At 33.1% G+C, this 14,629-nt stretch overlaps 1 protein-coding gene across 1 annotated transcript; it reads left to right on the top strand.

The window, feature by feature from the left end:
- The first annotated feature begins 1,131 nt into the window (after positions 1–1,131).
- LOC143912074 (43 kDa receptor-associated protein of the synapse) lies at positions 1,132–14,187 on the top strand. The gene is made up of 13 exons (XM_077431242.1): positions 1,132–1,172; positions 8,256–8,338; positions 8,707–8,900; positions 8,992–9,143; positions 10,398–10,520; positions 10,590–10,773; positions 10,844–11,044; positions 11,136–11,245; positions 11,325–11,423; positions 11,497–11,578; positions 11,708–11,901; positions 13,878–14,010; positions 14,089–14,187. Exons 1-13 carry the CDS (start codon positions 1,132–1,134, stop codon positions 14,185–14,187), a joined length of 1,695 nt encoding a protein of 564 aa, XP_077287368.1.
- The last annotated feature ends 442 nt before the right edge of the window (positions 14,188–14,629 follow it).

The following is a 14,629-nucleotide window of genomic DNA, read 5'->3' as shown; positions in this document are numbered from 1 at the left end:
ATTCGCATATAATGTCGTGATAAATACCCAATTTGTCTGGAAATAGCGCTATTTTGCCGGGCCGATATATACCTGTACCCTTATTTTAATTGCTAATTTTTCCACTTGATTTTCCCATGATGTTACCCTTTTGAAAAATGATTCAAATTTTTTTTAATATTAACAAAAACTATATATGTACATTTATACATATAAAATTGATGTCTGTTTGTCTGTCTGTCTCGCATAGGCTCCTAAGCCACTCAACCGATTACCTTAGAACTTTCAGGATTTGTTGTATGCATGTCCGGGAAGCTTACTGTGAAAAAAAACCTCTTAGTAATAATATTTGTAATTAAAATTTTACCGACGCAAAAGTTTGAAGCGCCATTGCGTAGACGAGGAAATGTGTTCGTTGGTAACCACGCTACCAATTGGTGTATGACGACACGGCGTTGAAGAGACGTTAGTTAACTTGAACTATCACTTGAAACGGGAACGGGAACGAAAACAGGAATTGCATGCCTTATTCTGGCATTGAAACGCATGTCGGGTTCAGCTAGTATTCTATAAATATTGCAAAAAAATATTATTTATCAAATGGAATAAATACATCCTATCGATCCCATCCGAATTCACTTTGCATTATATAAATTGTAAACGAATTAAATTTGTTATTCGTCATACCTACTGCAAACTCGAAAGCCACTCGCTCTTTTCGCGCAAAGAGAATTTTCTACTTTCGCTCGCTACCTAAATAATTTCACCGCTCAAAGTGAAAAGTTCGCACGGAGATCAAACGCGAGAGCTTTCCCAATAGAAATTTTCGTTTTTTTAACTGTTTAAACATCAATCAGACTTTGAAATTTTCACTTAACGTTTGTCTTTATCGCGCGCTCGTCAACTCGTCGCTTTATCCACTCAACGATCTCCTCCCCCACAGCATAGCATTTCATTCACTTCGTTCTGTTTGTATTCTTTCAGTCAAATGTCCACACCGGAGAGATTATGCTTCGTGGCCGACAACAAAATGGACAAATGTGAGACGTGTCAGATTTTCAACGAAATCATCGCCCGTAGGAGAATGTCGTCGAGATAAATACGATGCTGCTGAGGTGATATGATCTTCGGTGTTGCAGGTTATTAAAAAACATGTCATGGGAGTCCATAGCTTCGAGGGAATATCTGAGGTACATATATCGAACGAATTGGGTATATAATTCACACGCACAAACCCCACCATATGTATATAATCAATTTCTATTCCCTTGCTTTGTATGAAGCACGTAGCCCTGCGTACAAAAACTTATTACCAGTACGTATTCCGTAGCGAATTTATACGTGAAGTAAGTCTACATGTCTGTAATGTAATGTATTATCAACAATTTGAACACGTTTGATTTATTTTATAATAAAAATAAGTACATAGTTTATTAACAAATTGAAATTTTAAACATCTTCGTTAAATATAAATAAATGAATTCAATTCCATTTTTCACGCGAGACAATTTTCCGCGGCATATAAAAAAGTTAGACTTTGTCTGGCGTCAAACGCTAAGAAACTGGGATTTGTTTATTTATAAACAATGCGTTTTATGAGGCACCAAAAGCACCTTCCTTGGATTCCAACTCCCTTAAGTTGTCTCATTATAGAGAAAATTCGTTTTTCACCGTTTTTATTTGAAGAGGCTGAAATTTAGAAAGGAAAACTTACGCCGTGTGAAGTTTGAATCGAATCTACGAGGCTTCTTCAAAAAATACTGCAAATACGATAAGTATATATGTATGTTACAGTGAAGCTGTTATTTTCAGTCAAATTATAATTTTATTATATTTAAATCATAATTTTTGAGATTATAATTTCACTAATATAAGCAGTGAGTACTGATGTAACAAATTCACTGCTCAATTTCAGTGAATTTGTAAACGAACGCTAACGCACCATGCCTTCGAATTACAACGAACTAATTCGAATTATGTACAACGTACTACCAACTCTTACTTAACCTAACCTTAAATAAATAAAACCATCCCTAACTTAACTTAACCTAACCCAGCCTTAAATAAATTAGAACTTAACCAAACCTTACCTAATCTTAAATAAATAAATGTTGGTTGCTAAAGCTATGATGATGTGTTTGCTTCCGCATCTAGTCCCAATCAAAATAGATAGAGGACCATGAGGAGAGTGGTAATGGACAAGGGCAGGGTTACGGGGAGGGGGTGTGAGCGCGAGTTTGGCATCGGAGTGAGGATAGAGAAGAGCGAGGTGGCGCGATTCGTGTTGGCGACGCACTATCATCCAACTCTGAAAAATTATAATTTCACTAATAGGGACCAGTGAAAATGTAATTGGATATGATTTCACTTAACCATACCAAGTGAAAATGTAATTGGATATGAGTTCACTGAACTATACCCAGTGAATATATGATTAGATATGATTTCACTTAACCATACCCAGTGAAAATGTAATTGGATATAAGTTCACTGAACTATACCCAGTGAAAATTTAATTGGATATGATTTCAATGAACTATACCCAGTGAAAATGTAATTGGATATGAGTTCACTGAACTATACCCAGTGAAAATGTACATAATTGGATATGATTTCACTGAATCGTTAGTGAAATTATCATTTCACTGCTGTTATATTTTCACTGTAACATATGTATACATTAAATGTAAATCGATGATTTGAATTATAGTGTCTTTTTGTGAAGATGACACTTTCATGCCTAGAAATTATCTTATTTTGTCATGTTCGTTTTGATTCGTCGATTTCCTTCATTTTATTCCTAATTTTAAACATGACTTATAATGTTACTCAATACTGATTCTCCTGGTTTTCCAGTACATAAATACAAGTCTTATTATTAGAGAGGAGACTACAAGTTGTTTGTGGACTGGAAGAAGCATTTGAAACCCGTGATAAGAGTTTCGATTATTGACAGTTTTCGGTTGTATAAATGTAGCGATTTTAAACATATAACAAATGAAGTTTATTTAAAAAAAATGAATTTACAAATTTATTTACTCTGATGTAAGAAAATATATATGAACGTACATATATATTTTATTTTACCGAATATCTATATTATTTTCCAATATGTACAAATCTTTTCGTGAAAGTTTTACAATCTAATTTTTCTTTGAAGGGCGTAGAGCGAGCAAAAAAAATATATAAATTACATCTCAACCCTGACCGAACGCAATTTTTCAACTAAGTGAGAGCCACTTTAACGTACATTTACCGTACTTTCTTACCGCACATCTACACGGCTCTAATTGGGTCCTAGGCGATTCCTCATTACATTTTTTGTTCGGCGCGGACGTGTAAAGGGGCCAAATGATCGAATACATTGACGCTAATGATTCTGATAAATACGCTCTTCGGAAAATTCGATCCCCGTCGATTTTCCCGGCGGGAGGAAAAAAGCCACGTGTTTACGAGCGACGCATTGTCGCTGGAGATCGCTTCTGCGCGATCGGTTTCCGTATCATTTTTCACGTGGACTTATCTGGAGAGAATGAGAGGACCCCAGACTCCCTGTAAACGATTGATGCCCAACATCATTAATTCTCGTTTAAGAGAGAGAAACAGAGAGAGAGAGAGAGAGGGGAGACTCGACGAAAAGGGCGGGCTCGGGAAAACTCCCGTTGATTTTCACGCGCGCCACTTTCCTCTGATAATATATATATATATATTTCTTTTTCACTTTCCATTTTCCACCCGCCCCTCCCCCCTGTCGCGGCACTACGGGCCGGCGTTAATATGTGTGATTTATCGTTACTTTTATTGGTCTCGGCGAAGAATAAATAATACAGGCCGAAAAAAGAATACGGCGAAACAAAACGGGAAGAGAGCCTGAGGGGGAAATAAATTTTCCGTACGCCCCGGATAAAATATGCTTTAAACGTACAATTGTATTTCGATGGTGATCGGTCGGGTTGCCGATAAATACCCAAATTATTTACGAGAAACGTGTACCGCTTATTCGGCGCTATACACAATGTTGGCCCCATTGTGTGGATCGAATTCAATTAGCGAATTTGAATGGAAGCTTTCCCGTTTATATTTATTTGCATATTCTTCAATGGCATACAGAGAAAGTTTTCTTTAACTAAATCAAAGTGCCACAATTTCCAACGTGCCAGTTGCGAAGCCTTCGGGCGCTTCACAGAAGTGCTTCGCACTGCTTTGTTATTTCTTTTCTGTATTTTTAGATCTTTCAGATTCTTTCTGTAGCATTTGGAAATTCCATCTCCGATATATATATATGTACATATGTATGTACAACGGTTGAAGGGAAACATTCGAAAATATTCGAGTTCATTAAAAAAACTATAACGATGCAAGTAGAGACGTCAAGTTCGTTTGAATGTTCACTTATTTAAATTATCAATTAAGCAATGGCCAATCTAGAGGACTACATAATATAACACGAATATTAATATACATAATATATAATATTCGCATTCCGCGTTTAACCCTTTGAGTGCTGACGTCTTTTCTATTGAGAGCCCGCCACGCTGAAAATTTCGCCAACATTTCCAACTAGAATTATTTAGAAATCCAATAGAAAGCAGGTATAAAAATTGTAGCTAATCCAAACAAACTCTAAATAACTACCGCTGAGGATGTCGAGATTCGTAAAGGTGTGTTTAGACTCTCTAATATATCTTGCAACAATATAAAACAAACAAAATAAGTCTTAATGAATGTGTATTTCCAACTCCAACTAGTTCCACTTTCTTAATTGTTGTAAAATTTAATGCTCACAATCTAAATGTCAAGCCACAATCTAAAATACTCTGCAGTTAGGAATTTCCATCGGGAAATTCTGCTATGTTTATAAATTCAGAAATTTCGGTGTAAACCAATGTTTATAAACGTTGACAAATGAATGACACGGATTACACGACGGATTTCAATGAATTTTTTTCAATGCTACCTGGAAAGGCTTAGCGAGTAGTATTTTGTTTGCTTTGTACATGCTCAAAATACAACGCCTATCGGCGTTTTTCAGGCCTAAGGACTCGTTGGCAAAACGTTGGCAAAAATCCAAAAGTAATTCAAACGCGCCTTTTTAGTCCAAAAACAATAATGTGTTTAAAAAAAAAATGTGACTTTCCAACTCAATTTACTAGTCGAGTGAATGGCCGCATTAGGAATACAAAATTAACTTCGGGCCGCAAGTAAAATACTTTATATAGATATAAATTATTTTCTGTCATGAAAAATAATCTCAACATAAAAAAATATGTAAGCGATCCTCTAATAACCAACAAGTTGGCGGGCCGCACAAAAATTCGAATCGGGCCTAAAGCCTGCTCTACATCTAACCTGGTACCAACTTACATATAGTTGAAGTTTATTTTCAGTTGTTATATATTTTGACCAGTTTGAATGTAGTTCGTAATACGAATCAACCTACGTGGGTTAGACGGAATATACTGTAACTAGTCAAAATATATTACAACTGAAAATACACTTCAACTATAACGGTAGTTGGTACCAGGTTAGATGGAATATACATTATTTAACTAGTCAAAATATATTACCACTGAAAATACACTTCAACTACAACGATGGTTGGTACCAGGATAGATGGAATATATTCCAACTAGTCAAAATATATTACAACTGAAAATACACTTCAACTATAACGGTATTTGGTGCCAGGTTAGATGGAATATACATACTCCAACTAGTCAAAATATATCACGACTGAAAATATACTTCAACCATAACGGTAGTTGGTACTATGTTTGATGGAATATGCATATTCCAACTAGTCAAAATATATTACAACTGAAAATACACTTCAACTTCAACGATAGTTGGTACCAGGATAGATGGAATATATTCCAACTAGTCAAAATATATTACAACTGAAAATTCACTGCAACTATAACGGTAGTTGGTACTAGGTTTGATGGCATATGCATATTCCAACTAGTCAAAATATATTACAACTGAAAATACACTTCAACTATAACGGTATTTGGTGCCAGGTTAGATGGAATATATATACTCCAACTAGTGAAAATATATTACAACTGAAAATTCACTTCAACTACAACGAAAGTTGGTACCACGATAGGTGGAATATATTCCAACTAGTCAAAATATATTACAACTGAAAATACACTCCAACTATAACGGTAGTTGGTACCAGGTTAGACAGAATAATTTCCAACTAGTCAAAATATGTATAGGTATATTACAACTGGAAGATACACTTCAACTGTAACATATGTATACATATCGGAAACTTGGAACTAATATCATACAATGAAATAAAACAGTAAATCAGTTATAAGTGAACAAGAGCAACAGCAATGACACTAAAGGTTTTGTGATATTAGACTATTATATATATTTTTTTACTTTAAAACTGAATGAAGAATGAACATATGTATACTGGCCTACAAATTAAAACGTTTCCACAGTTCTGCAAAATAATGCAACCCATAATATTTATATTTTTTGTACAATATGTAATATTAAAATTTTATAACAATTGTATTTACTGTAAATGAACACATTGAATGTGTTTATAATCAAAATACATATTAGCTTCATAGTTTTATATCATCAAAATATTATTCATATAAAGCGAATCCTTTTTGCAGAACGACTTCCAACTGTCGCAACGATACAACAATACATTTCCCTTTACCTAATTCTGACTGGGGTCCAGTTTTATATTATTATATATGTATATTATGCGGTTAATTTCTATAACGAAATTTGAATACCTCGTATATTGCCGTAATGTGTGCCTAATGTTATGTATGCTAAATGAGGGTAGCCCTTATTATATTACGACGGTTAAATTTGCATGCAAAACCTACCATGATTTCATAACGTATATTAATTAACATTTTTATTTCATCTCAACACCGTTTCGATTCGATCACATTAAGCAACTTAGTATTATATTATAATACTTGTGATACGATATTGTTTCAATCAAATTGCTCGATGCTATATTTCATATTTGATATACATATGTAAATACAGTCACATCGAAACGTTGTAATATGAACCCAAATTGGCTTGTTAATATATTATATTGGTTTACATATGTATGTATACATACATATATAAACGTATTCCTTAGAGAGTTTTATTTATAAGAAAGTTTATCGAACAGAGATGTCTGGCATTGGAATCCATTCGAACTTTTTCAATTAAATCAATGAAGCCCGGGGGCGATGTTATTTTTTGCAATGTCCCTCACTCTCAATTCACCAATAAGACAAAATGAAATTATTTTAATGAAGTAAATTGACATTCACCTCGATTAATGTGATTTTTTTCTCCCCTTCTCCGTCTTATCTACTTCTTCTTCTCCTACTTCTCCCCTGCAGAAGATAACAAGGCGGTAAGTGTCACAATAATTTCAATAGAACACTCTCTCATATACCTATTTCTACCACTTTTTACTTCACATCAATCTTATGAGCACTGACTATATAGCTTCATTGATCAATTTCACCGACACGCATCTGCCATATATTTATTTTTGATGAAAATAAAAACAGTTCATTTTCACTGAACCGCTTTGTTTTCTTCTTATCATAGCCACTCAACCTCTCTGAGCACACACCAAATATTTCCACTCTATATTACAAGTCATATCCTTTTACAATAACATCGGTTTATATCGTACTGAAATAAAATATATGCACAATATTATTTGACCTTACATCATCAATCATCCAAATCTAGCAAAACAAAATCAATAATCAAAGTATTAATCATAACTTGAAAAGTCCTAAAGCACCTCAATGTTAATCGTTGTGAAATCATTTTCAGGCTTTTATTATAAAAATATTGTTCTGCTTTATTATATTAATAACAAATACACGAGTTTGAAAAGGCCAAATAATGTAATGAAAGTGTAAAGTCAATTTTGAACCGCTCCGGGAAATATATCATCTTCACTCGTATTGTATTAATAATTGAAATGTTTTATCGAATCAACCACCACTAAAACAACATCAACAATTCGCTGTGCACACAAAAGTTGATAATAAAGCACAATACTAATCCATAACTCAAATGAGTTCTCTCGTCTTTGTTTGTTTATCTTTCGTCTCATCGGCTAATCCATTTGCTAACATACGAAGTACAGCCAATATTTTGTTTCCTTCTCTCCATCAAAAAATGCACAATCGTCACGCTGTCAATGATCTCATTATAACTTATCATCATAATACTGATTTTGGTATATAAATCGTTTGTTATTGTTTTTACATTAGCGGCGTGCCTGCACATCAACTGTCAGCGACCAGGTTGCTTGGTTCTCCTGATAATACCAGATATCCACTGGATGAAACTTCAGGTTCTTAGATAAAATAAAAATGCTATCAAATCACATGATGTATTTCATCGTGACCAGTGCGTTTCTTATGGCGTTCCAGCACCTATTTTCATGATTAAATATGTAGTTAAAGAAATCATCGAATCCAATAGCAAAATTTAATTGATAAATCAACTAACATAACCAAAAATCTACCCTGATAGTGATCGAAAGTGTTGGAATTAATATAGTTTAAAAAGATGTGAGTTCAGGTACATTTTTCTTCTACAAAAAACGCACTGATCATGACTTACAAAATTTATAAATAATGACTCAACATTATTATCATATTATTTTCATAAGCAAATACAAATACATATTACAATGTCGTTTTTAAAAACTCATTTCAGACTTTTATCCTTTTGCGGAAGAATTTTCTCAAGCTGGGGACCGCCTTCCGGGATTACCCAATGGACCCGGTGTTGGCATTCCAAGATTTGGATCCAGATTGGGGCCTCCAAGACGACCGCGAACAGCAGCTCGCTTGCTCGATTGCTTTGCTGGCTGCCGAATTAGAATACATCAATATCTTGCTAAGAGAAAAGTATAATACTGAAAATTTAATTTTGACCTCAGTGCATGGAAAATTTTTACTGAGTTGGTAACGTTCTTACTAATTATTTTAAATTTTACAGATAGAACAAGGAGTTAAATTATACGCGTGTCATAAACAGCAAGCTGCTGTGAAAACTTGGCTATCAGCACTTAAAACTATCAGACAACGGGGAGATAAATTCCAACTGCTCGGCTATTTATATCAAGCCTACATGGATTTTGGAAAATACAGGTGATTTTCTTTCAGTTATATATTATATTCCCGCTAAAGAATCTTATCCCAAACGCATAATGAAAATTTCAAGAATAAATGAATGTACATATGTATTCAAGCGGAAAACATCTCAAGTAAAAATTCATGAAACAATTCTATCTTCTTGATACTTTATGAATTTTAAAGAATTAAATGCTCCGGATAAAAGAATTACGAATTCTGACCAAAACCTTATCAACTCTAAGTTAGTACATAAAGAATACAGATATAAATTTTCAGCTTGATACGTTCAATGGTGTGGAAAAAATCGTGTGCTCACAACATTTTTGACTTTTCTAAGAGGAAAAAATCCAACTTCTGGTTTATTAAATTTGATGATTTTTTTTTATTTTCATCACATTGATACAAGGATTATACTTTAATTTTCTCGTGAAGATCACACATATTTAAAGGGTCGAAAAAAATAATAGAAAAAAAATCGAACATCTATGAAAATAAACAGGTCTTAATTCAAAATCATATCATATTTATTATAAAGGTTGATTCATTTTTGTTAGAGATGTTCAATTTAATCAAGTTGACAACTTTTAGTACAACTTTAGTGGTGAAAATTTCTAGTAATTTTATTCAATAACAAAGGTATTGAATTAAAGCAGGAGTAGTGTTGATATTCCTTTGCATCAGACAACAATTTTGGATCCGAACAGAATGATAGTACAGAGAACAGTGATGATAGTTACAAGCAGGAACCAAATAATTACATATAATCAATATAAACAAGAACATCTATTTAATTTAACACAACTAAACTGGTTAAGATTTTCTTCACAAGTTCTAGTTTGCATATGTATATATTTATATTCTCAATATATGTATATGTAAGGCTAACAATTCAATAGAATTAAGTTCTAGTTGCAAATTTATTTGAAAGAATTGAGACCCAATACAATTTTGAATAAGAAGAACAGAAGAACATATTATTACAATTTTGTTTTTGAGACATTTTGGCTTTGATATGATTACAAATCTAAGCTTAGATATGTATCATAAGTTATAGCACACATACATATCTGAGCCTGGATTAGTCTATAACAAATATAGTCTAGAACAAAGGTCAAAATATACATGCATATACTATCTATTTATGTCATTTGACTGATCTTATTTTTGATCATATTTCAACCAGTGTCTCAAATGTTGGGAATATTAATAATATAGCAACCAATCCATTGTCCATTCCTAATTCTATATTTTTTTCCTTTTCATCAACAGGGAATCACTAGAATTTGCTCACAGACAATTGGGAATATCTGAAGAATTAGATTCTCCTTCTATGAGAGCTGAAGCATATTTAAACTTAGCACGTGCTCATCAAACATTAGGCGGATTAGAAAGGTTTCATACTTTAAAACATCTATATATCTTTATTCACAGTTCACATATTAACAATATGATTAATTCCAGAGCACTGTCATACGCTCGTCAATCATTGTACAATGATTGTGAAGGTTGTCCTACATTAGGGTACGTTCATTTAACCGTTGGGGCGGTGTCGTTAGAGCTCGGCGCTTTTACAAAAGCCGTCGATAGTTTCCAAAAAGCACACAAGGCAGCTCAGAACACTCAAGACAATGCATTATTACTTCAAGTAAGATGCTCCAGTACTAGAAATCATCCAACAGTTTATTATGCAATTATTAACGTTTACGTGTGTATAGGTTTACGTAGGATTATCTGAACTTTTCGGTCGACTATTGGACTCAGAAAGAGGAGCCTCTCATGCTGCTCGAGCATACGATTTGAGCAGGTCTTTACAACCAGGTGATTTGAACACTCGGCATCACAGAGCAGCTCTACTTCAAATGGCTGCTGCATTAAGAAGACAAGGAGAGCTCGGAGATGCTCATGATTATTGTACAGTAAGTCAAATTAGCATTTTAGAGTTATCATATTATAGTAGAATTGCTTGAATTCAACTCATTTTATGTATGTATATGATGCACTTCATAGGAAGCCATGAGATTATCTGCCGTAGCCGGTGATCAAGGATGCTATGCTAGGGCCGTTCGTATCACTGGAGATATATATCGAAGAAAGTGTGATATTGGACGTGCTTTAAGGTTATTTATCTCAATGTTTAACATGTGTATATTGTGATTAATGAAGTAATTATATTATGTTTGCTACATAATATTGCAGGCAATATGAAATAGCCATGGGTGCCGGACAAGCTATGGGCGATAGATTAGCTCAAATGGAAGCCATGGATGGTGCAGCTAGATGTTTAGAAGCATTGAGGTAATGATTCTGTCTTATTCACAATAATGTTCATATGTAATAAATGTTTATACTGTATGTAATTAATTTTTAGGTTACAACAAAAAATTTGCAATTGCCGCCCGTTAGAGTTTAATACAAGATTGTTAGAAGTCGCTACATCTGTCGGTGCTAAAGTATGTATGATGAACCCAATAGTCAAATATGAATATTGGGTTTTATAATTGAAGATCTTTTAATTTTTATTGAACGTGCTAAAAAGTCTGGTATGAAATTTTACAGTATTTTTTTTTTGTGGTTTTCAGTTACTAGTGAGGACGGTAAGAAGAAGATTAGCAGGAATATATGGTAGTTTGGGCGATGAGGAAGCTAGAAAACAACAAGAAAGAGCTGCTGATAATGCTGCACCTCATCCGGCATGTCCTCAGTGCGGTTTAGCCTTAGGAACAACACCTGCTGCATTAGAAGCTTTGCCATGCTCTCATATTCTTCATGCTAGGTAATCATATTATTATTCTTAAACGTTCAATACCAATATGTTTTAAGAAATTATCATATTAATATCATACATTATCCAAAAGATTCATATTTGTGTTAACATGTTTTACTTTTTTATATTATATATGTATGTACATATGTTTCACATAATTGTTATCATCATATATACATATACATATAATAGCGCTATTCTGACATTATGTGTGTCTGTGTGCGATATCGCTTGGCGTACTAAAATAGTCGTTTCGATTTGACATATGTACATATGTACGTCACAGCTAAAGCACTGCCAACAAAACGTACGAATATAATACGAACATAATAACAGATCAACAAAAAATTTCTATATATATATATACTGTTTGCTACTAATGTTTCTTCTAGAGCAATAAGTCTCTGAGCATTTAGTGCCATCTAGTGAAAATTTATTTAATAAATTAATTAATTGTTTATATGTAGGTAGGTAGGTAGTTTTTACCATTTTTTTCATATTAAACAATTAAATGTAAATATATGTAACAAAAAGTACGAATATAATACGAACATAATAACAGATCAACAAAAAACTTCTATATATATATATATATACTGTTTGCTACCAATGTTTCTTCTAAGCGAATTAGTCTCTAGCATTTAGCGCCATCTATTAAAAAATTATTTTATTAATTAATTTTTCTATTGGTGTTTTATATTGTTTATATGTAGGTAGGAAGGTAGTTTTTACCACTTTTTTCTCATATTAAACAATTAAATATAAATATTAAATTAAATATATTTAAAAGGGTTCTATGATTACTGTGAACCGGTCACAGGACAACCGGTTGCTCTAGATCGGTCACACGTGATCACCCGTCACACTAAAACTAGTCACGAGAAAATTGGTCACACCCTAAAATCGGTCACGAGAAAACTGGTCACACCCTAAAACTGGTCACGAGAAAACTGGTCACACCCTAAAATCGGTCAACCAGTTTTCTCGTGACCAGTTTTAGTGTGACGGGTGATCATGTGTGACCGATCTAGAGCGACCGGTTGTCCTGTGACTAGTTCACATATGACTAGTAGTCCGTTTACCATTGAAAAAATGAGTGTATATGAATTTTAACTATTTCTCTTAATCATTTTTTCAGTAATATAAAGGCAATCTTATTCAACAATTTGTTTCGTAGGATAAACGAGTTTTACAATTATCTTTCAAAGCAAGACAAACAACGAAACTAAATATATTTTGTTAGTTAACATTTTTTTCTGGAAAAAATCGACGTGTTTATACCTGATAGTAGATAATTGGACTATTCGTCATATTGCGGTGGTCACAAAGACAATTTTTTCCATGATAATTGCGAATACACAATATTTGTCACTCAAGTTCTCGTTAGTATGATAGTTATCGTTAGTATGATGGACTTTAGTGGCTTTGTGACCAATAATCACCGAACCCTTATAGTTTTATAAAGAATTTCAATATTCTTTTTTTGTTGGTTTAGTATTATAATTCGAATTATAAATAATACATAAAACAACGTGGATAGACCCGTTCAAATGATCACGTGTGACCGATCTAGACCGACCGGTTGTCCTGTGACTAGTTCACATATGACTAGTAGTCCGTTTACCATTTAAAAGGTATTTGACAAAAATAAGACTGCGTGCGGATCGAACACAGGACCATCACATTTCTTTTAATTTTTATTTATTAACTTAATATGCCAACACCCATGCAATGATATTTCATCGGGCACAACACTAGTTGTAATATAAAATAAATAAGTTTTGATGAAAGTTTTTGACTTTGCTGTAATTGTGGGTTTAATTCCAACACCATACCACCAATATTTACTTAAGAATATTTCAATGATCTGTTTAATAGTAAAATTCCTTAAACAATTAGACAAAAAGTTGTTTTGGAAAAAAATCTTTTAGACCACCGCCCAAATATATTTGATTATGTTTAATAATGAATTGCAAATTTTTCAGATGTGTAACTGATATGATGAAAAGAAGAACGACATCTTCATTATCAAGAGGATGTCCAGCTTGTCACTCCCCATCCAAAGCCCTATTATCTACCGCACCTCCTCCCGTACCCCCACATGCTTCTGAATTACAGGTAATTAAACTCAGACATTGTAATCATACATATTTATCTTTAATGACGTATTTGACATGATCGTTTTGTTATTTTTAGGATCTCTTCGCTCCCCCTTCTCTACCCCAATCATTGAGAGCATCCAATCTAACATTAAACTCGGACACAAGCAGTCATCAAATTACTTCAAGTGTTTAAAATATAAGTAGCCAATAATAGTTCATATAAATATATATATATATATATATATATATATATATATATATATATATATATATATATATATATATATATATATAATGTATTATAAAAAGCAAAAGTGATTGAGTTTAGATATATTCACAAGCAATTTTAAAATGAAATCCAAATTGTAAATGAAAATTATACTAATTGTAACGATTGCTTGATGATGTCTATATCTCTGGTTTACTTTCGGTTACATATCGTAAAATATTTTTCTTTTTTGAGTTCAAACACGTGGATTCTCTTAATTATTGAGGAACAAAAAATGGTGGCATTTCGACGAGACTGAAAGAAGAAGCACAACATTATATTGAATTAATGTGCTGTACATTCGCGTGCAATAGTTTTAATATTAATATTATTTTGCTATTAACACCAATATACACCTCAACGTTTC

The sequence above is a fragment of the Arctopsyche grandis genome, chromosome 5 (assembly GCF_051622035.1).
Source record: "Arctopsyche grandis isolate Sample6627 chromosome 5, ASM5162203v2, whole genome shotgun sequence".
Lineage (NCBI taxonomy): Eukaryota > Metazoa > Arthropoda > Insecta > Trichoptera > Hydropsychidae > Arctopsyche > Arctopsyche grandis.
Note: the sequence above shows the minus strand (reverse complement) of the source record. Positions and strands in the feature narration are given on the sequence as shown.

Coding starts and splice junctions, on each gene's coding strand:
- LOC143912074 (XM_077431242.1), top strand. CDS start 1,132: ATGTCATGGGAGTCCATAGCTTCGAGGGAATATCTGAGGTA. Junction 8,339..8,706: donor TCCACTGGATGAAACTTCAG/GTTCTTAGATAA, acceptor AACTCATTTCAG/ACTTTTATCCTTTTGCGGAA. Junction 11,902..13,877: donor TCTCATATTCTTCATGCTAG/GTAATCATATTA, acceptor CAAATTTTTCAG/ATGTGTAACTGATATGATGA.